The 22,639-nt window shown below is 32.0% G+C and overlaps 4 protein-coding genes across 5 annotated transcripts; all 4 read right to left on the bottom strand.

The window, feature by feature from the left end:
* Positions 1-200: 200 nt before the first annotated feature.
* On the bottom strand, positions 201-5,429 carry LOC132750585 (E3 ubiquitin-protein ligase DZIP3-like). Its single transcript, XM_060740591.1, has 5 exons — positions 5,365-5,429; positions 2,630-2,747; positions 1,353-1,568; positions 841-951; positions 201-420 (listed from the first exon to the last, which is right to left on the bottom strand). The coding sequence occupies exons 1-5, from the start codon at positions 5,427-5,429 to the stop codon at positions 328-330; spliced, it is 603 nt and encodes a 200-aa protein (XP_060596574.1). The 3' UTR covers positions 201-327.
* Positions 5,430-7,064: 1,635 nt separating this feature from the next.
* Positions 7,065-9,119, bottom strand: LOC132750584 (uncharacterized). Its single transcript, XM_060740590.1, has 2 exons — positions 8,298-9,119; positions 7,065-7,703 (listed from the first exon to the last, which is right to left on the bottom strand). The coding sequence occupies exons 1-2, from the start codon at positions 9,084-9,086 to the stop codon at positions 7,065-7,067; spliced, it is 1,428 nt and encodes a 475-aa protein (XP_060596573.1). The 5' UTR covers positions 9,087-9,119.
* Positions 9,120-10,026: 907 nt separating this feature from the next.
* Positions 10,027-10,969, bottom strand: LOC132750597 (uncharacterized). Its single transcript, XM_060740610.1, has 2 exons — positions 10,760-10,969; positions 10,027-10,224 (listed from the first exon to the last, which is right to left on the bottom strand). Exons 1-2 carry the CDS (start codon positions 10,967-10,969, stop codon positions 10,027-10,029), a joined length of 408 nt encoding a protein of 135 aa, XP_060596593.1.
* LOC132750588 (uncharacterized) lies at positions 10,760-22,488 on the bottom strand. Of its 2 annotated transcripts, none has more exons than XM_060740595.1 (8): positions 22,332-22,488; positions 20,054-20,168; positions 19,488-19,702; positions 18,926-19,011; positions 15,692-17,598; positions 15,199-15,296; positions 14,588-14,666; positions 10,760-11,374 (listed from the first exon to the last, which is right to left on the bottom strand). In XM_060740595.1, the coding sequence occupies exons 1-8, from the start codon at positions 22,484-22,486 to the stop codon at positions 11,153-11,155; spliced, it is 2,877 nt and encodes a 958-aa protein (XP_060596578.1). In that variant the 5' UTR covers positions 22,487-22,488; the 3' UTR covers positions 10,760-11,152. The 2 variants fall into 2 exon arrangements, with proteins under 2 accessions (XP_060596578.1, XP_060596579.1); XM_060740596.1 differs by lacking the exon at positions 10,760-11,374 and adding an exon at positions 13,773-13,994.
* Between the last annotated feature and the right edge of the window lie 151 nt (positions 22,489-22,639).

Here is a 22,639-nt window from a genome sequence, read left to right as displayed (position 1 = left end):
TCACGTCAGGTTACAACGTAAGTCAACGGGAAAAAACTATTATTTTAACATTTTGACTATATTATTGAATTTATGAAAAAAATGAAAAACATGCCTAGGGATATTGACGTCAGGGTTAACATGATGTTAATTTAAATGATTTTACTATTATATTAAATAAAAAATGGAATATTCAAATTTGATGGGACAGACTATAGTAAGTTTTCTTCCTTTTAAAAAAATAATTTTGAGTGCTATATTTATCTTGGTCAACTAAACAAACATTCTTCTAACACATTTAGTGCCTCTATCACATTCAAGCATATATGATGTTATATACAGCTGGTTCTATTTTCCTAGTCTAGGAAATTCCTCTGGGAAGAGGGCATGTTGTCTACATGTTGGGCATGTTCTTTCTTTCTCCACCCACTGCCCTATACACTGAAATATACATAAACACGCAATATACAAATGATACAGCAATGTCAACAGCTAGTTATAAAATTAAACAAGTTAATTTGAAGGATAGCTAGCTTCCCCTGCAGCAGTAGAACATTGGAATGGCTAACAAGACTGTGAATAGAGGTTAGACCTCAAAATATGAACATTTATGTCAGCTGTCTTTAAAAAGAACTTTTGGCGGAGATATAATCATTGATTTTAAGTAATAATACATGATAAAGTGTGATGGTTATATTAAATACTAGAATGTTTTGTATAAAAGCTCTCTTTCCTACAAGGAAGTTTGAACAATGTGAATCCAAACAAACATGAATAACAGAGTGACCGGAATATCACGCTTGGTCATTAAGACCCTGATTATTGACCTTAGGATGGAAACGTAAAATATAAGAGTCTTACCTGTGCATGAAACACATGTTTACAATCAAGTTCTTTGACAACTTCTGAGGATAGTGGATCATGACAAATAACACACATATCTTCCTCATATGTATTCAAACATGTGTCCAACTATAAAATGAAAATATTAATACCAGTATATTGAAATATAATTATCAAATACGGTTTGTAACAGTTTATATACTTAACTTCACTTTTGCCATCCAACTATAAGGTGGAAAATGTTCTTTTAAAACAATTATGAGTTTTAAGGGTTTATATGACTTCAATAAATTTGCATAATAATAAATCAAATATGCCTCTAAAAAGAATGGATGAATTTTTTTTAATGTTTATTTAATTGGTACATGTCTATTCTTTAAATCATCTACATAAAACATTTTTTAAAACATAAAATATCATCTACAAAACATTTTTAGCCATACAAGAGACACTGAATGAATCAATCAAATGCTATCTTAACAATTAGAGCAACCCATCAATACAAAATACAGATCAACTAACTGACTTACAGCACCGTTGTACTTCATCCTGGGAGGTATATCCATTTTAAGAAAACCTATAGAGGCAGATTTCCTCGGAGGAAGTTTCAGCTCCAGTAAACTTACTGGTTGTTTAGTTGCTTGTTGTTTCTGTGATATATGTTGCTGTTGTTGTTGTAGCTGCTGCTGTTGCATTCTGGGTGGTAAAGTGTTGGGTTTCTTCTTTTCATACACTAAACCAGGGATCTACAAAATACAATAATGTCATTATGTGCATGATTATTATGCAAGAAAAATACCTGATGATTTACAAATCTACTGCTTTAACAAGTGTGTATAAATTCATGATCATTCATTTGATTGCACAACCAAAAAGTCCTATCCCCTTCAAGGGCATCTGACCTTCATACTGAAATATTTTCCAGTTTACAAAATTTCCAACATTACATTTTGTTCCTTTTCCTGTTATATAATAAACAACTGACAATCAGCTACAATTCAAGTAATAGTCTTTTGCCTTGTAAGCCCTAAAAATTGAGTCCCATACATTCTCATATTATATACAGTCAATCTTACACCAGCCATGGTCAGAATTATAATTAAATTAATGAAAATAAAATGTTATCAGTTGTCCTTCATGTGCTTACAATTTACTTTTCAGACTAACACCATTGTGGTTAAAATCCCACTTTGGACAGGGAAATTCCCAACATCATGTTTGTTTTTTTGTGGGGTTTTTTACTAAACATTTTGTACAAAATTACTCATGAAGAAATACGTCAGACAGACATCCCTTTGGCATTATTTCAGGCAAGTAAGTAGACTATGCAAGTATGAATCATCAATCTTAAAATAAGCCTTGGGGGGAAAAAGTTTCCTAAACCTTTAAAAAAAATTTCCCAATTTTGGCCCTGTTTTGGAAACCAGTGGGAGGGGCAAAAAAATGTTTTTCCCAAAACTCGAAAATGTTTTTTTTTCCCCGGCTAATGCTGGTAAAAATTTTTTTGCAAAAAGCTTCACTTTTGCATTTCCTTCACAATATATTTTTGGGGGTTTGCGTTTTTTTTTCAAAGGCTGTAACTGAAAGTTTTTTTTTAAACCCTAGGTTAAGCGGGGGAAAACCGAAAAAAATTTTAAATTCCCGTAGTTTTTCCTATTGTTTTTGCGTCGGGCCAAAAATTTTGGGGGGGAAATTTTTTCCCTCAAAAAAAACACTTTAAAATCCTTAAACTACCACGGGTTTAAAAAATATTTTTTTTGGTTTAAATTTCTGTTAAATTATCATGAAAGGGGGCTGCCAATTTTACCTTTTTCTTTCCTGGTTTCAAAAATCCTTCAGCTTTCTCCAAGATTAGCTCCATGCTCATCCCACTCAAAGTTCCTTGTTCTTTACGGATCTTTTGTATAGCATCAATGATTTCCTGTCTATAATGAATTAATGGTAATGCCATAACACAGAAAACCAAAATTTTGAAAAGTCTGACTTCCCTAAAACATCCATCTTTTCATGTAGTTCAGATTATTTTGCTTTTATTGTCAAAATTTATGAAACTGAGAAAAAAAGATTTTTTAGCTAAAAAAGAGATATTTGATAGATTTTTTTCTCTCTATTCTAGAATCACTTGGTCAGGTAAAGATTAATCCTGCTAACTTTATATTTTAAAACATCATCTTTTTGAATTTTCCCTGAATAACTGGCCATTGTTAACCTAGTGAATAATATAATTGGACACATTGGGACCAAATCACAGATGTCAAGCAAAAATTGTAAATTATGTATAATTTGATGAAACAAACGCCCACTAAATGTCATTGACAAGTTCATTTTACATTCTGCAAGTTCATTAGAAAGCAACTTGCAAAAATTTGCTAGTGAAAAAAAAATGCGAAATTCTCACCCTAAACTTAGAATAATATGAAAGTCTATTTTAAGCCTCACTGACCTGGACAATACAAATTTGAAACTGCACCCAAGAGGAAGTTCGCTGGTAGAAAATGTACCAAAAATCAAAAAAATCATTTAAATTTAAATTTTGGTTACAGACACCCCAAAACAACTGGTAAAAAATTTAATGTTACAAAGAAATTTTTTGAGAAAAAAATTAGGTTACCCCATTTAAAATTGTTTTAAAGGAAAAATTAACGGGTTATAATTTTTTAAAAAATAAATTAAATTGTCACCGACTGATTTTTTGAATTTTTAAATTTTTAAATTTTTTTAAAGGGGTTCATTTTTTCCCTTTTGGCTTTTTTAAATTTCTTCCTGTTCGTCCCCCCTTTTCTTTCAAATTTTTAAAATTTTTTCTGCTGCCTTTTTTTTTTAAACCCAGTAGTTTGATGTGGGGTTTTGGTAAAAATTGCTGGGTTTTTTTTTTTTGGCCCCTTTTTTTGGTTGCTCTTTGCTACAAGGGCCGCTTTTTTTTATTTTTGCCCTATAAAATTTTTTACTTTAAAATTTATAGGGCCCAAGATTAAAAAATTGATAGTACTTAAATTCTAAATTTAAAAGTTTTAAGGGGTTCTGTGATCTCCCTTTCCCCCAAATAAGGGGTTTTTAAAGTTCCCATTCAAATTCTTATTTGTTTTTGTTGGGTTTTGCAAAACCCTTTAACAAAGTTGTTATCCCGCCAAGCCCGGTAAATGGGGCCCCTATTTTCCCACTACTTTTAAAAATAATCCCTTTATTTTCCTTTAGTAAAAAATTTTTTTCTTTGAAAAACTCTTAAACAATTAAACTTGTTTGAAAAAAAAAATTTAAAAAAGAAACTGTTTAAAAAAAATGTTTTGTTTGAAGTTTGGGTTTTTTTTAAGCACCCGGGGCCCAAAAAATTTGGGAAATCACTTTTTCCGCGTTTTTCCTAAATTGAGGTAAAGGTGCTCCTTTCCCTAAATTATTACAGGAAAGGGCACCTTTATAGAACCCAAGCCCGATTTGGGGCCATATTTAACCTGAAAAATCCAAATTTTTTTGGCGGGGGGGGGGCGGGGAAACTTCCGGGCCCCCCCAACCCCCCCCAAAACTTTTAAAAAGGGGAAAAATCCCCTTTGGAAAAACCCTTTGAATTTTTTGGGGGCCCCCAAAAATTTTGGCCCTTTTTTTAAAATTTTTAACGACCCATGTTTGGGGGAAATTTAAGGCCTGAATTTTTACTTTTTGAGGCCCCAAAAGGCGGGGGGAAAGGGTTCGAAGTTTTAAAAAAAGGGAAAAATTTTTTGAATTGTAATTAAAAAACCTTTAAAATTATGAATTGTTTTGGGGTTTAAACAAAAAAACCCATTTTAAGGTTTCCCAAATTTTGCAAAGAAGAAAATACTTTTTAAAACCCCAAAAGGTAAAAAAGGGAAAATTTCCCCCCCTTTTAAAGAAAAACCCTTCCCATTTTTGGGGTCTTCCCCACCACCTTTTATCCTTTTTGAATAAATTATTTCCCTAAATAGTCATTTTTTCCGGTTAAGGTTCATCAAAAATATGAAAAAATCCGTTTTTAAAGAAATTTTTTTCTGGTTTTTTAAAATTTTTTCCCAAAAAAAATAAATTTAAAACCTAATTTTAATTTTTGGTTGTTTTATTTAAAAAAAAGGCAGAGGCCTTGTTACCGGGCCCTTTTTAAACTTTTTACCCTGCTAAAAAACCCATTTTAAAACCCCCCCAGAAAGCTTTTAGGGCCTTTAAATTAAAAATTTTCCCCTTTTTTTTGGCGAGGGGGTTTTTACGTAAAATTTTACCATTTTTGGTATTTTGTTTTTCCATTTTACTTGGGGGAAAAAAAAGGTTCCCTATTTTTTTCATTTTTTCCGAAAATCAAGGAAAGGGAAAAAAACCCACACCGGGTGGCAAGCGGGGTTTTAGTTTTTTGGGAAAAACCGATTTGGGGGTTTGGGAAAACATTGGGGGAAAAAAGGGAAAGGGCGCCCTTCCCCGGTTTTTTTACCCCCAGTTTTTAAACAGTTACCTCTTAGGAGCCCTTTTTTTTTAGAAATTTAAAATTTTCCTCTCCGTCTTGTAGGCTTTACCAGTATGTATGAAAAAAACCCTTATTACCTTCTTTTACAGGAGGGAACAAAAGTTTGTTGGGTTGGCTTGTTTTTATTCTCTTTGTTAGCCATAGTGATCGTTGTGTTACATCCTTTCTGTTTAAAATGTTGAAAGTTGCGTGATAATCATCAACTTTCATCCCATTTCATTTGACAACACAAAGGATAATTTTTGGGGGTCTTTTGAGGAAAATTGAAAAGGAGTCATTTTGTTCTCTTTCTATTCTAAAGATGTTGCTTGTTTCCTTTGTTTGGGTCTGCTCTGAAGAATTTGTTTGTCTCCCTCTGTGTGTTCAATGGAATAATTTTGGTTGTCTCCCTTGTGTATTCTGAGGGGGGAAATAAGTTTTTTCCCCTTGTTTCCTGAGGGGGAAATTTTGGTGGTTTCTTTCGCCCTTTGGGAAAGAAATTGTTTTGTCTCATTTTTTTATTTTGGGGGAAAATTGGTTGGTTTTCCCCTGGGTGTATCTTTTGATAAATTTGGGCAGCCCTTTTTTTGTAAAATTTTTGGGTTTTGCCAATCTCCAGGTAAACCTTGGGGCCCTGTTTTATGGGTTAGAAAAAAATTGTCAAAAAAAATTATTCATTTTTTTTAAAATTTTAAATTTGTTTTTTTTTCCCAAAAAAGGGAAAAATTTAAAATTTTTGGTTGGGGAAAAATTTCGTAAAAAGCCCCTCTCTCTCTGTTTCCCCTTTCCCCTTTTTATTTTCAAATAAAACCAAAAAAAAGTTTAAAATAAAACAAGGTGCCCATTTTCCAGTCAAAAAAATGGGAAAAAACCCCTGGGGAATATGTTTTGGGTTTGATTTTATTTTAAAAATTTTTTAAAAAAATTGTAGGAAGTAAATGTATTTTAAACAGAGGGGTTTCTTAAAATTAAAAACTACTTAAAAATGGGTTAAAAAAACCCAAAGGGGCAAAAATTAAAAAAAAAATTTAAAAACCCGAAAAAAAATCCCTTGGAGATTGTGAATTAAAAAAAGGGAAATTTTACACAAAATTAAAAAAAACCCCCCTTGCCAAAATCGCAGTATTTGTTTTGTAAGTTTGGTTTTTAATCTATTTTTAAATTAAAATTTCCACAGAGTTTAAAGTCACTGAATTTTTTTGTTTAGGGACAGGGGGAAATGGAATAAATTTTAAAATACTATTACTTTAATTTATATGTAAAAACATTTAAAAAAATTGACTATCAAAACCAATTTTTTTGAAAACAGAACAATTCTATATTTAAAAAATTGGGAAACATGTGAAAAGGCAATTTCTTTAAAAAAGGAGTGGGGGAAACTGAAAACTTTTTTTAAAGATTTTGGGCATGAAGAAATTTTTTTTAAAAAATAAATAAAACACAAAAAATTATTGTGCTGTCTTTGTAATTTTCCCAACCCAAACTTTAATATTTTTGTTGTTGTTTTTACAGAAAAAATTTAAATCATGTTTTGCCCCACATTTTTTAAAAGAAAAGTATAAAAATAAAAAATCTTTTCTTTTAATTTAATTTTCCCAAAAACCCTAGTTTTGGGTTTGTTTTACAAGGGGGGCCCTCTCTGATTTTTTAAATTTTTTTTTTAAGTTTAAATTTAAAACCTTCCTCTTTGAAGGGCAGAAAAGTTAGTGGAAGCTTTTATTCCTCCATTTTTTAACCAAAATTTAGGTTAAAAGGGTTTATGGGTGAAAAAGTGAACCCTGGGGGCATTATCTTTAATTCATCCCAGTTTTTCTTTTTGGGGACTGTTGGGGTAATTGTGGGGTTCCTGTATGTATTTACCACTGATTTGTTTTCTTTGCCTATCTGAAGGGGGTAATTCTTGTTCCCCTTGTCTATCCATGGAAGATATTGGGGTTCTCCTTGTAGCTGATGGAGGGAATGTTTGTCTCCCTTGCCAGTCTGATGAAGGTATTGGCTGATTTTTATGCACATCTGATTGTGAAATTGGCTGTCTCAATTGCTTGTCTAATGTAGAAATTGGTGGTCCCTTTTGCAAATCTGATTGTGAAATTGGCTGTTTCAATTGTCTGTCTAATGTAGGTATTGACTGCCCTTTTAGCATATCTGATTGTGAAATTGGCTGTCTCAATTGCTTGTCTAATGTAGAAATTGGTGGTCCCTTTTGCATATCTGATTGTGAAATTGGCTGTTTCAATTGTCTGTCTAATGTAGGTATTGACTGCCCTTTTTGCATATCTGATTGTGAAATTGGCTGTCTCAATTGCTTGTCTAATGTAGGTATTGTTTGTCCCTTTTGCACATCAGATGACGGAGTTGGTAGTCCCCCTTGTTCATGTAATGTAGGTTTCCCAGGTAATCTTAGAGGCTGGCCATCTGGTAAAGAACACTGGTCAGTCTAGACAAAATTGTCAAAGTAAATATTAGATAACTCTATTTTCATTATCAACACTATTTTAATGCTGTATTATATGTATTGCATTGGCAAATTGTCAAAATATACTTAATATACATATAGAATTAAATAATATATGACAAACATATAATTCAGATATCATCCAAACATACATACCAACATTTCTTAACAGTTTCACAAGAATACTATGCTAATCATGTATAATTCACATATTAAGTTTGGAGTACATATCTTGAGTAGTTTTGAAAATTGATGTTGCATGTTAAAATTTTAACAAAGAATTTTTGTAAGTTCAAAAAGAGCCATAATTCTGACAAAATCTATGTTATAGTTGTGGGCATTGGACAGTGACCGCCTATTATGATCACAAAGACATGTTGAAGTTATAAGCAAATATCTTTAGTGGTTGAGAAGATGATGTTTTACAACAAGATGCAGATAAAACTTAAATCAAAGTGTAATGCAGACACACATTTAAGTAAGATAGCCTCACAAGTCTTCAAATGGTCTATTTTCAATATCAGAGGCATAGCCATAAAATTATATACACTGTATAATGAATTTCTTCATACTTACTCCTCTCTCCACTTGATTAACATTCCCATGTGCTTGGTTTACATCACCAGTTTGAGAATTTAGGCACATCTGTAGAATACAAGTCTGTTGAATTGCAACTTGTGTTAAAATTGCTGGGTTAGAAGCTATTTCAGGGTATAACATTTTCAGCTGTGCTTCCACAGCCTGGTATATTCCTGGATCTATGAATGGATGTATAAATGGTATCCCAGCAACAGGAGGAGTAAAGCTAACAACCTGGTCATTCTGCATCCCTACAACAGGTTCATTTGTTGATTTCTTTTCAATCACTTTGCTATACAAGCAAGAGTCTGGCCCTCCCAGACCTGGTGGTGACTTAAATACTTCTGCTTGACTCAGATTCGTCTCAGATTTGGAGGACTCAGTAGATATTGATGAAGTAACTGCTGACCTTTCTTTGATATCACTACTTTTTCCACTATCTTCTTTTGTACTGTCTACTATATTACTTGCATCACCCTTGTTATCCGGTTTTAGACCATATTCTGCACTCATTTTCTCCGAGATCATTTTTATCATTGCACAATTTTCATCAGGCATGTTGTTACTTTTTAGAACCACTTCAGAATTGGTGTAAACATCAGGTAAGTCATCTTTTGAAGTTTCAAACTTCACATTACTTTTATTGTCCCCAACTTCCTTGATTGAATATTCTAGAAACTCCTCTACTTTTTTGTCAAAGAGAGTCTTCTCAAGAGAAGGGTTTAACTTTCCTGTTACTCTGTCACCTAGCTCATCCATCTGCATCTCCTTACTTGCTTTTGCCATATCTTCAGAGTTCTCAGAAATAGCAGGTATTTCCAAATTTTATTCCCTTTTCTGTTTTTTAGCTTTGGTGTAAAAATTTTAAAATTACCCATCATGTTTTTCGTTTTAAAATCTCTTTCAAACTTTCTTTTCCCCTTTTTTTAAAACCCCTAAAGGTTTTATTTTATCTATATATATTTAAATATTTCCCCTGCGCTTTTCTTCAGGTTCTTAAACCCCTTTATGTTTCTTCCTTTAAAGAATATAAATCTCATTTGGGAAGTTTAAACATTTTAACATTTCGAACACTTTAATGTTTTTTCTTTTTTTTTTTTTACCAACCACCCAGGTTAAATCTTTGCAAAATTAAACTAAGCAAACATTCTGAAATTTCCGAACCATGTTTAATTTAGATCCAAAATATAAATTTTTTAATTGAAACTCGCAGACAATTTTTTCCTGCCTAAAATAAAAGGAAAAACTTCTAATTAAATTCTCCTGGGACTGATTTTTCATTAATGTAACAGCAGTCTATAAAAAAGCCTTTTTTCCAATGGATTTTTTTTTGGAAATATTGAAAAACCTTAAACCACAAAGCCTTTTTACTTCCAAAAAAGCCCAATTACTGTGAGAATAATTTCCCCTAATCAAAGGCTAAGTCCTTTACCAATTAAGTAAAAAAATACCACTGCCAGATTTTTTTAAAAGTATAAAGAGTTTTAATTGAACATGCTGAAAAAAAGGAACAACCTTTTTCCATGACAAGTTTATGCCGGACCGGGAAATGCATTCTGACCAGGAAATACAATTGTATACTATTGGTTAATTAATTTCAGTATTTCTATACTAAAATCCCTTAAAGTTCTGATGGACTGTTCCAATTATTAAGCAGTGCAAAGCCCATCATATAAATCCAGAAATGTCAGAGATTAACTGATTGAAAGTTTTGTATCCATCCGTATCATTCAACTTTTCTGAGTCTCATCATGTATGATATTACCTTCAATATTTGTTTATCTTCTGTTTCCTTATTCACACTATTCACAGTAACATCTTCTACTTTATCTACTGATATTACAGTTTCATTAGCATCATCATCATCATCTTCATCCGTATCATCTTCAATTTCCATAAAACCAACCTCCTTTGGAGTTTTCTTCTGAAATTTATAAATACTAAATGGTAAATATTCTGTATAATAAAGGAATTAGAAGCATACCTCAGGCCCTAATTTATCCAAAACTTACACTTTTTTCACAAAACAGAAGATGGTACATGCATAAGTGATTAAAAATAAACTTTATTATAACTTCAGTTTTGTTAAAAAATAGTTTTATATTATTTTCAAATAATTATATCCTGTAATTGACCAATGGGGTTATTTGGAAACTTATCTTTGCCTGCTGAAACATATGATAAAATGTGATAATGAATCTTTTCAGGCATCGAAAAATAATTTCAAAGTAACTCGCTTCTTAATCCAATGTGCAGGCAACATTATTCTACTTGTCCTGCATCAAGTTCTCTTAAATTTTATTTGTAATTACAAGCAGCTGAGTGAAATTTTCTGTTTCTGCTTTTAACAGCACAAGTCAACTAGCAACGAATACTCAGAAATTCCTTCACTAGTAACAACTGAAAATTCAATGCAACTTAAAACCAAATGTAAACAAAGAAAAATCCATCATACATACCTCACTCATTGGAATGCTTAGACAGGTACTAGATATTCTACTGATTCCTTGTTTGTCTGTACTGGTTTTAGAGACACTGCTAATATATTGTGTATCTGGACTAGTTTTAGCTGCATTGCTTACATCTTTTGTGTCTGGACTGCTTCTAGATATCTCACTGACATCTTGCGTCTCTGGACTGGTTTTTGATACACCACTAATATCTGGCATCTCTGAACCAGTTCTAGATACACTGTTTATATCTTGTGCCTCTAGACTGCTTCTAGATACAATACTTATATCTTTTGTGTCTGGACTAGTTCAAAATGCCCTACTACTATCAAACCATCTCTGGACTGGTTGTAGATATACCGTTTATATTCTTGAGTTTCTGGATTAATCCTAGATACACTGCTAATATTTTTGCTTTTCAGGACTGGTTCTAGATACACCACTAACATTTTGTGTCTCTGGGCTGGTTCTAGATGCACTTCCAATTTCTTGTGAGTCTAGACTGGTACCATTGTGTATTCCTATTTCTGTTTCATGTATCCCAGGTAGATGACTGGAGACGTCTGGTAGACCTTCACCTATATCACCTGGTTGACTGGAGGAAACTGTATCCACGGAAACTGACTGAAATACAACACAAGCAGGTAATCTTAAATATTTACCAATTTTAAAATATTTAAACAAAGTCAATAAAATGTTAACACTTTAAATTATAACAGTTACAGAATATTAAATAAAAGTATAGCATGTTTTTAAACGGTATCTGCAATTCAGTTTATACTTGTGTAAAATTTGAAAAAGACATACATGTATTACTTATAATTATTACTTATTTTCATAAAATTTTATGCTATGAAATATAACTGCAAACCTCTGGTGTAAGAAAACTACAAGCATTTTATCTATCTGCCTATATAATGTTTACAACAAGGATTACTAAGCCACAACAAATACAGTGATTCCTTAAATATTCATCCTGCTAAATTTGTTTAACTGACAGTAAAAATTTCTACAAATACTTCATTTACTATTTTATTTACTTAAGGCATATGCTATAGTGACATATAGACATATAGCAGAATGAATACTGTTTACTCCATGTATAATTTATTCAAACCCTGCATGATACCAGAGTATTATAATAGAAACATTTAAAGAGAAAAGCAGTTGTGGGTAACTGACCTTGTTTTCGAGTTATCTGCCCTTGAGTTTGATTTTTTGTTGTTATTAAATGGGCATTTTTAACATATAAATAGATCTGAAAAGCATTTTTTAAGCTAGTGGTTTATGTTTTTTATTTCATCGTATTAACAGACTTAGTAAAGAAGGATAATACCATTTCATGCATTATCTCATCAAATTGTCATAGAAAAACAAATGTCAACAGCCATTATCTTCTTTCATATATCTAAACATTAACAGACTTATTGCTATAATAGATATATTTAAGCAATCTATAACTAAAATTTTGTAAATCAAGGAAATGGGTCATAGAAATGATTGCCACCACCACAATATTGCTTTTACCAAATCATTGACATGACTTCACTAAGAGAAACAAGACAGCAATCATTTTTACCCACTTAACATCTATTGTCTTTAAGTAAACTAAATAGAAGTAAATCTGACATAACCATGCATCATATATCTTAACTCGACTTGTCATTTAAAAAAAATATAGATTTTTAAAGATTCTCCTGAAGTAAGTCTATATAAAATAGGCCCCACCCCTGTGTGACCCCCAAGGTTGTGATTTAAATAGACACAAATAAACACAAAATATCTAAGTTCTAGGACTTCCAGTTATCAAGAGAACTTTTTTTAATTTCCTACATGACACAAAGTTATATCAAGTGCCCATCAGGGTCATGATTTAAACATATTTGGTAGATGTATCCCCCAATATCTAAGCTCTAGGCCTTAATACTGAAAAGATTTTTCAAGGTTCTACCTATATCTAAAAAAAATCAACTGTGTTAACCACCAGTGTGGAGCCAATGTTAAACAGAAGGTGAACAAACAACACTTTCATTAGAAAATGCAACACACACAATATCTAAACCCCTGACCTTATGAATTGGTGAAGCTTTTCAAAAGATTGTACTTTTAAATTCTAATGTCTAAGATATAAGCTGATAAAAGAAGATGCTTCAAGAAACTGTACATGTAAGAATGTATGAAAGAATAACGAAATATGGAAAGAAAAACCTGCAAACTGTTTATCATACAGGAAATTTTCAAGGAGAATAGAAATATAACTGGTTCTATAAAAGCATATAATATTATGTAGGATGCTGGTTGCAAATATTATTTTAGCATAGAATTATTACAAAAAAAAGGATATTTTTTTTGCCAAATGACAGTGACGTCAGAATTATAAAGGCAAATAAAAAGAAAAGGATATGTTACATCTAAGAATTACTAAACTTGTAAATAAGAGCATTATTAATCACAAATCACTCATCCAAAGTTAGTAATAGATAGATATCATGTTCATGTAATATTTCTTGTTTTATAAGATATAATTTTTATATCGACCAAAACCAAGTATATCTTATGGATAAAGTAGGGACCCCAAAAATAAATCCATGATGATCCTAGATCACTTGTAAGAAAAAGTCAGAATTCTTCAATAAGTGTGTTTTGTTTTTCACCCCAGCTGAATGCTTTATACAGCTTTTGCCATAGCAGTTTCCCAAAAAGAAAATTTAATGTATTTTCAGTTACCTTAAGGGCAGAACATTTAAGTCAGAAGTATGGAATCATTTTGGGTTAGCGATACAGGCAGAACAACCTATGTTTGTGAAATGTTTTTTATAGCTCTAAACTGTAAAATGGGAAGACTTTGTCAATTTTAGATCAGAGGACTTTTATCCATTTCCCTGGGAGCCCCCCACCCCCTCCATGAAAAAAAATCCAGTTCAATTTAATCTAAATTATCTTTAGTGCTTATTATTATTTTTAAATGATTACACAATGTGTTCTTTGTTACAGGAAAAAAGCAAATAATTGTTACACTATAAATAAAATTTTTATATATCTATCAAAAGCAGTTATATAGAGAAAGGAAGTATTTAGAGGTGTTCAACCAATGAAGCATATATTGTGATTGAAGTCCATGTACAATAGCAAAAACATCTACACTATAAAGCATACACTGTTTCCATAGCAACAAAACACGGCAAGTTTGACACAACCTTATATATCATTACATGTTTGTATGTTGACTGCAAATTCATCCACCCTGAAAACATTGAACATTTTGACACATGCATCTAACACAAGTACATAATTATGCAGAGATTCCTTTGAATGCCACCATAAAGAAATGTCTGTTTGATAATACATGTACTTAAGATTTAGTTAATAAAATACGGATAAATGACAAAGTAAAGTACATCAAATATTTTTTAAAGATAAAAATATGTCATTATTGTAGTAAAATGTTGAAGTGTATTATAACTGGACTTATCCATAAACATGTATTGTTATTCGCCTAAACATAACATCTAAATTACTAATTACATTGATTTTGTATTAAGTAAAAAATATCTTTGACATTATTTATTAATGCTTCATAGAAAACAATTCACAATCTAAGTTTTAAAATAAAACACTTTGTCACCTTAGTACAGTAACAGGTTATCTCCTATTAAATTTAATAGGAGTTAACCTGTTACTGCAATAAGGTGATGACTTGTGTAAATAGCACTTTTAATAACTTGTTGTTATTACTTTGGTGAGAAACTGGATTTACGAACAGAAATTCAAAATATGTAAAGAAACATTTTTCTATTTTTATCCAATTTTACCATCAACATGTGCATTTATACATACCTTTGCATGAATTAATGATTCATCTACAAACACCTGGAGTTTTCTCTCTATCTCATTCTTCAACTTGCAAGGTTCAACTCTGAAAGCACCACAATCATAGTTAAACCAATAACTGAATGTGAATACAAATGTGTTTGGAGGGTATTTTTTTTACAGAATTTTCGGCATCTGACAAATAGCATTAAGGATTGAGGATTTTTGCTCAAAATTCAGAAATTAAGGTTGGACTGGTCTCTTTGTTTACTTCTAAGTTAATCATTCCCTTTATACATAAACATTAAATAACCTATATAAATTATAAGAATCAACACCTTTTGGAACAGCCATTTAACATATATAGTAACCCGACATTTTCCTGTTGAAATCACAAATAAACCATGTATTAGCATAAAATTACAAAATTCTGGATACCTAGTAATGAAGTACTTAACTCTCAAAAGTGCTAACAGCAGAGGTTACCTGCCAGTATAGTTAGGCCAACCTGCACATCAGTGCACATCTGACAAAGATCTGTTTGTTATTCATTTTAGAATATTGAAATAGGAATCACGTGTTAAGCAATAGATCATCCCCAACTAAAGCAGACTTAAAAAAAAATCAGCACAGCTTACCTTTCAGTGAACAGTCCAATTACATCCAGAACAAACTTAAGAACATTGTCTTTTATTTGAAATTTTCCCTCTGTCACTTCTGATTCTTTCATCTCATTCTATAAATAAATGGTAATGAATATTATTTTTTTCACCTGGTTACAATTATAACAATGTTAATCTTTTTTGTGTTGATTATCTGAATGATGTTACTATATGCAGGAAAATCAAGTGCTGAATTTCATCTATATTACTGAAAACATTGTAAATTGTAACAACACCCAGTTTATTAAATTATGTGTGGTTTCTAAATTCAAATGAAATTATTATAAAAGAATGTTTGAAAACAGATACTTTCTGTGCTTTTTGTTTTGGTCTGTTATGGTTTGCTAAAAAAAAAAAAAAATCACACTTGAGTTAGTCTCATGAAAATGATAAATCTACACACATCAACACATATTTATATATACAGACATAAACACTCACTGTCACATGAAAAAGAAAATTAACAAACCTGAATCTGCCCAATACTTTTCATCAGAACAGCCTGTTTCTGCAGTATCTGTGCCGCTCCTAAAACATCTAAACAAGGTCCTCCACAGCCTTCACCTAACTCTGGCAATAATTCTGTCATAGTGTCCTGATCATTCATTTGTGGCTTTACTTTCTCTTTTGTAGAATGCTGTGTTCCAATCGTCCTCTTGTTGGACATATCTGTATTAGTTGCTTTACTGGAGAATCTTCTTGATGATCTTTTAACAACCTCATTTTCACCATCTATTTCTGCATCAGTAACAGTGTTAACACTAACATCTCTACATTCACAAGTGCATGTAACTGTGCTGGATTCTTTTGTAACTATTTTAACAGTTTCTACATTAACATCAGAAGTATCAGGTTGAGCTTGAATTGCCACGGTTGTGTTAGATGCTGACTCTTTTGACAATGGTGTATTGTCAATTTGAGCTGTACTTTCTTGTTTCTGTTCTTTTTGTTCCGATGGAATAATGTCATTATTTTTCTTTGGGTCAGTTGTTTTCCAAATTGGTACAAAGGCAGGTGCATCAGCTCTTATAGTCGAGTCAATTTCCTTCTTATGATCCACTTCAGAAATTGCCTCAGCTCTCAGTCCACATGATACTGCCCTCTTCCTTGACCTAGGTTTAAATTCTGGTATTTTTGGATCAAGTTTTATATTAGATGGAACTGGGGTTGACATATGTCTTTTTCTTTGCAAATTTGCCCTATCTCTGTAAGACTGGTCTAGCTCAGCATCACTGTCTGTGGAAAATTCTGCCCTCTCTCTGGGATCTTGCACTATGATTCCACTTTGAGAAGCCTTCAACTTAAATGCATCCCCAACATCACTCTGTGAACCCTCAACACTGCTTATATCATTTACAGTTTTCAGAGACTGAGAGCTATTTGGAACCTCACCATTACCTACATCAGGCTCTTTCTCAGGACTTGAAATGGATATCCCATGTCTTGATGCAGTCACTTTAAAAAAGAATTTCTCAAAATCATCCGAATCATCTTTTCCCTTCTTCACATGTAGAATGTTTTCTTTAGCTTCATGAACAATATCTGATCTGATACCACCATTGTCCTCGATCAGAATATTATCTTGACTGTATTCGCTAAAATCATCTGTCATATTTTGCAATAATAATTCATGCTCTTCTATAACAACATCAGAACCAGCTTCAAAGAAATTGTTTATCTTTTTCGCTGCGTAATTATCATTAGTAGCCACATATTCATTGACAAGTGCTACTTCCGACTTTAATGAATCAACAGAATTCTTTCTGACATCAAGCTTGGGGCAATGATGTCTCTCCTGTTCTCCTGTTGCCAATGTTACATCACCATTAACCTCTTTCAATACACTTTCATTGCTGAGTTCCTCTACCAAAGTATCTGGATAACCTTCACCAGGTTCACTTTCTGATTTTGACAACCAGTTAAGCACATCACTGTTTTTCTTCATCACATTACTGCTGACATTTGAATTTTCCTCAAGTTTGTATGGAAACTTGAGACCTTTCTTAAGATCACTGGTATCACTTTCAGCTGCATTATTGTTGTTGTTGAGATTATCTTTAGAAGATGCTTCCGTTTCACTTTTGTCCATTTGTTTAACTTGACCGTTATCCACAACTTTTGGATGACTTAAACCAACATGTTTATTAACATAGTAATCAACTAGATTTTGTATATCAGTTTTACTGTTTTCATCTTCACTATTTTTGATATCAATCCCTCTATCAGCTGATAATAACTTTGGAAAATTTGGACCAGAGGATGGTGAGATAACTGACTTAGTTGAATCTGCTGTTGTTGCAGTCACTGAATTTCTTACTTTAATTCCGTGTTGAGAGGAACTTTTCATGGACATGTCGGATGAAGTGTTTGATTTTTCTGTAATCAGTAAAAAAATCATTAAATAAAACATTTTTCTAACATCATAATCAATCAATAATATGGTTTCTAATAAATTGAATATATAATTACAAATGTACATACCTAATATTCAAAATCTGATTGATATGTTCGTATGAGCATGAAGTATCTTAAGTCATTCTGCATCATTTAGTTACAAGTCATAGACTAGATATTGCATAATGATTCTGTCACCCTAATTTCTCCCTACATAAGACTATGTAAGATACATAATTGATTATAGCTTGGTTATATTTAATTGAACAAAACAATAATATGTAGGGCTGTCATTGAATATCACAATATCCATATATCATCAATATTCATCATCCGATACAATATCAATACAAAATGTACACATTTTCAAATATCGATACAAGCTAAAATTTATTTATTTCTGTTAGTAAATTATACCTCTCAATTTTGCCTAATAAGAGAAGTCACTTTTTTCCAGTTTTCTTGAACTTTAAACTTTGTTTTCAATTGTCAGTGACAAAAATAACAGAAAAAAAGAAACTTTCTGTTAGTTTATAGTATTTATAGTCTAATACAAGCATGCATAACACCATGATTCCAATTTACAACACACATTTAAAGGTTTTTCATTGTATCTACTGTTAAAGTCGATATATTGTTGATATTTGTCTCTTGATATATCGATACAAAATTGTCCATCAATGACAGCCCTAATAATATGTACATCTTTATTTAGTATGTACATGTAGATGCATTGCATTGAGTTTTCATGAATTCCAAAGTACCTGAAATATGGTCTGTACAAGTATGTCAGATGAAAAGAAATCAAAAGGCAATGCTCTCTGATTGTTAGAGAAATAATTTAACCAGAACACACTGTTAATATATGCTGCTGTTCTTTGTTGGAAATGAATCAATCAAGTTTAAATGAATTTTTGCACAAAATAGTTGGCGAGATGTAAATTAAATAAAGCAGCTTGATGGACTGATGAATGGATAAACAGACGGACAGATGAAATAGCAACTATTTAAAAATTCCTGTTGTAGCACAAAAAATGATGTGTGGTAATCTGCCAACACTAGGGGAATGTCACCTTGCCCATTAAATGCTCGCAGGAATAACTAAACACCTGACATGATGCGTTAAAATATAGTTTAACTCTTACTCTGCTTTCTTCTTAAATACTTGCTCAATACAATTATACTGTTACTTTTCTCTTCTTTAAAATTAGAATTCATTTAGTAAATAAATTATCTTAAGTGTTTTCAAGATTTTTGTCTCAAAAATATAAATTTACATGGAAAAAGATGATATCATACAATGTCCTACCATTCTTAGATACTGCATAATGCTCTGCAAGTAATTTCAGACGAGAAGGTATCACAGTTGGTGTAAAGCTGATTGGCAGGGGGCTACTGAAAACAGAAAATAAGTGACTGCAGTATAAGCTGTGTTGCCATTAAAAAAATTCTGAGAATGTGTGTTTTGAATTTTAGGCAGTCATTTTTGGTTTTATCACATACAACAAAAGTGCTTTCTAAGTTTTGAAGTTTTTAGAATGACAACCCTGAAAGTTGAAGTGTTGAAAGTTATAAGGGCAAAATTTATATCATACAGGAAAAAGAACATCAAGTTTTCTGATGTTGAAAAGATTATGTAAAGAGATTCTAGTTTAAGAATTGTTTAAACTAATAACTGTTTTGTTATATTGGGAAGTTGCCCTGCTAGAAAAGTAGGTCTGCAAAAGTACTCTCATGTTTTAAATAATAAAGAGAAAATATTCTCCCATTTAGTGTAGATAATTATAAAATGCTGTCATATTGACTTAATTCTAATACAATGTTGTTGGTGATATATCAGATTATAGAATCATCTAAATAATACAAAATACCTTCTTGGTGTTACAGGCAATCTGAAGGGTGATGGTGGTGACGCAGCTACCGACCATTGTGCTGCCACTGAGGAAGGTGGTATACTCAAGTTTTCATGAGGATGATGAGGTATCAAAGGGGGTAAACTTGCAGGTAGGTATGCGGTGTCTGGTTGTTGGGCAGCGGACATATACTGCTGAGGGGGAGTGGGAGGGTAATATATTGCTTGACCTCGCTGTAATAATGAATTTATAGTCAATAAATCTATGAAAATATACTTTATTACATGGGTTAAAAAAGATGGGTTCAAAAACTAGTAACATTGGCCTAAGTATTTATAAATTTCAAACATATTTCTGCAATAGAAATTGTAAAACACGCCAGACATTAAATAAGAGCACAACATATCTGACAAATAAGATTACTTAATAATTTTACATAATGTAATTCATAAAATGTCGATTGAGTATTCTTGTGGCATCTTTTATTAACCATTAAATTTCATCTAAATCATTTTATTCTTAAAGATCTTATATCTATTGAATACTTGTAGATTATAATTTTTAAATTATACTTATGTTAATACCGGGGGCACTTGGGTAAAAGGAGGGGGTATATTTGACAAAAACATCAATCCTTGAGGACTTGCAGTCTGAGGTGCCACTGACTGTAACTGGGCGTGATGCTGATATACATCGGACCTGAAATATTTGTAAAACATTTAAAGCAATAACTTAAAAAGAAGAAATCTGTTCATTCTATTTTAAGTTGTAATTTCATTTCTTTATGTGAGCTTCAAAAACAGTATTTTCACAAGCAGTAGAACTTCTTTTTGCCATCTTAAACAGGCAATGGAACTATCCAGCAACAGTTACACCTGTGTTGAGTGCATCATGAGTGCATGGTGAAAAATTATAAAGGAGAAACATTGACCAAATCAAATCTTGCAACTACAGTTCAGACTGTATGAAGGACCCACTGAATTCAATGACTCCATTCTTATCTGACCTTGTTTCAGTCAGCCCAACATTTTCCTTATATAAAAGGACTTTTTATGTGTGTGTCAAGTTTACCTAAGAATCTGATCCCTGTAATTTGTCTGTTTTAAAACCTTTCACACCATTAAATTGTACCTTAATCAGATAAAATATTCCCATTTAAATACCCTGGGAGGATTATTATATAAAGTCAGTTTGATAATTATTCAATCGATACAGTGGCTCATCTTATTTTATGGAAACAAACTCTACACAAGTATGCCTACCATTGCAAGACAGATTGCTGCAGCAATGAAAACAGAGATCTTAAATGTTCAGATTATTACAGGTACAACCGTTGGTATATCTATACTCCACAAATAAGGACAATTTCATTGCTATGAATCTTAGTGGAGTCCATTGAATGGAGATACTATCAGGTCATTTTGGATTTGTTTCCAAAGTTATTAAAATAATTATATTTTTTCAAATACCAAAAATAAGTTAAAATGTATTGGCATAAAAATTTTAATATCAAAAGGTTTTAAAAATTTAACATTTTCAAAATTTAAAAGAACTACTTTCTTGACTACAACGGGCTGGGTCTAATTCTGTACTGGGGTGACACCTAAATGAACATAAAATTTCATTTAAAAGAACATTTACACACATTTTTTGGTAATTTTATGTTGAACAAGTAATACTAATCAAGAAATCAATGTATCTTACATTTCACATTGATACAGGAGCATTTCTTAAAGGGTGACCACTTTGCGGAAAATCAGGCTCGGCCAACAGAATTTTAGATAAAAAAATGGCATTACAAATTATAACATATCTTCAGAAATAGAAAACAGATTTTCATTGATACAGGAGCATTTCTTAAAGGGTGACCACTTTGCGGAAAATCAGGCTCGGCCAACAGAATTTTAGATAAAAAAATGGCATTACAAATTATAACATATCTTCAGAAATAGAAAACAGATTTTCATGAAATAAAGTTTTTTGTTGTTGGCAGCTTAGCTTCAAAAACTCTCCAGATAAACAATTCACTGCAAGTTTCTGTTGAGAAAAAGGTCCGAAGTATAACAGGACACTTCCTATCACCAAGACCACTTCGATATCTAAAATCAGCATCAAAAAGACTTCAAAGGCATAGGCATTACCAAAAAACAAAAACAATTTAAGATGAAAAGAAAAGAAACACGGGCAAACACATGTACCACCTTGCGAGAAGTGAAGGTCAGTAACAATGACGAGTACCACAAAGGACAACTTGATGCAGCAGGCCCTTCAAAGTAGTGCTACAGGAATTGATGTGGCTGTGCATTGTTATGGTGAAAATAAGCCCCGTCACATTCATGGCAGAATGTCTGATGATGACCTGATTGCCGGTCGAAACGGAGAGCATATTTTTTGCATTTTGTAAACATGACAACTGCGAAGAAACCACCCCCCCCCCCCCCCACACACACACACAATCAAGTGAAAACAACAACAACAACAACATCATCATCACTGTTGCAACTCACTATAGACTTTTGCAATTTCTTAAATTTTGCCATTTGCACTACCAACAGGATTATGTTATAACTTATATCTATAGGCCTATGTATTACACTTTATACACAACATGCACAATGAAATAAAATTCAAAGCTGCATATACATATACAAATTACAATATCCCTGGCTGTCAAATACATATAATGTCAATTTCAGTTCTATTTATCTATTTCAATATGATTATCAAATGAAATTAGTCTATAAGTTATAATAAATCTTCGAGACTGTATTAGAGACACTTTATACAGTAGAGTTGTGTATTGCTGTTGTTGATGTTCTTGTATCACAAAGTTACATAAATGACAGGACTGACTGTACCTACCTGAGTGTATGGTTTGGACTATATACATTTTGAATTTGTTGTGCTCCAGGCATGTAACTATGGTAGACAGGTTGCTGCACAAATGATGACTGCATTACCATAGGGACTGCAGTATAAGCACTTTGCTGGTTTGAACCAAAGCTTCCTTGATCCATTTCTGTGAATACAAACAAAAATTCATGTTACATACCTTTTTATATAGTTTTAAAAATGATATCAACTGGGAATGAGGCAGTTTACCTAACTAAACAAATTTTAACCCTATAACCCCCTATCTCATATACTTTCATGCCACACTTTGTGATATT

The sequence above is a fragment of the Ruditapes philippinarum genome, unplaced genomic scaffold, assembly GCF_026571515.1.
Source record: "Ruditapes philippinarum isolate M1 unplaced genomic scaffold, ASM2657151v2 ctg2143_1_1_1_1, whole genome shotgun sequence".
Lineage (NCBI taxonomy): Eukaryota > Metazoa > Mollusca > Bivalvia > Venerida > Veneridae > Ruditapes > Ruditapes philippinarum.
Note: the sequence above shows the minus strand (reverse complement) of the source record. Positions and strands in the feature narration are given on the sequence as shown.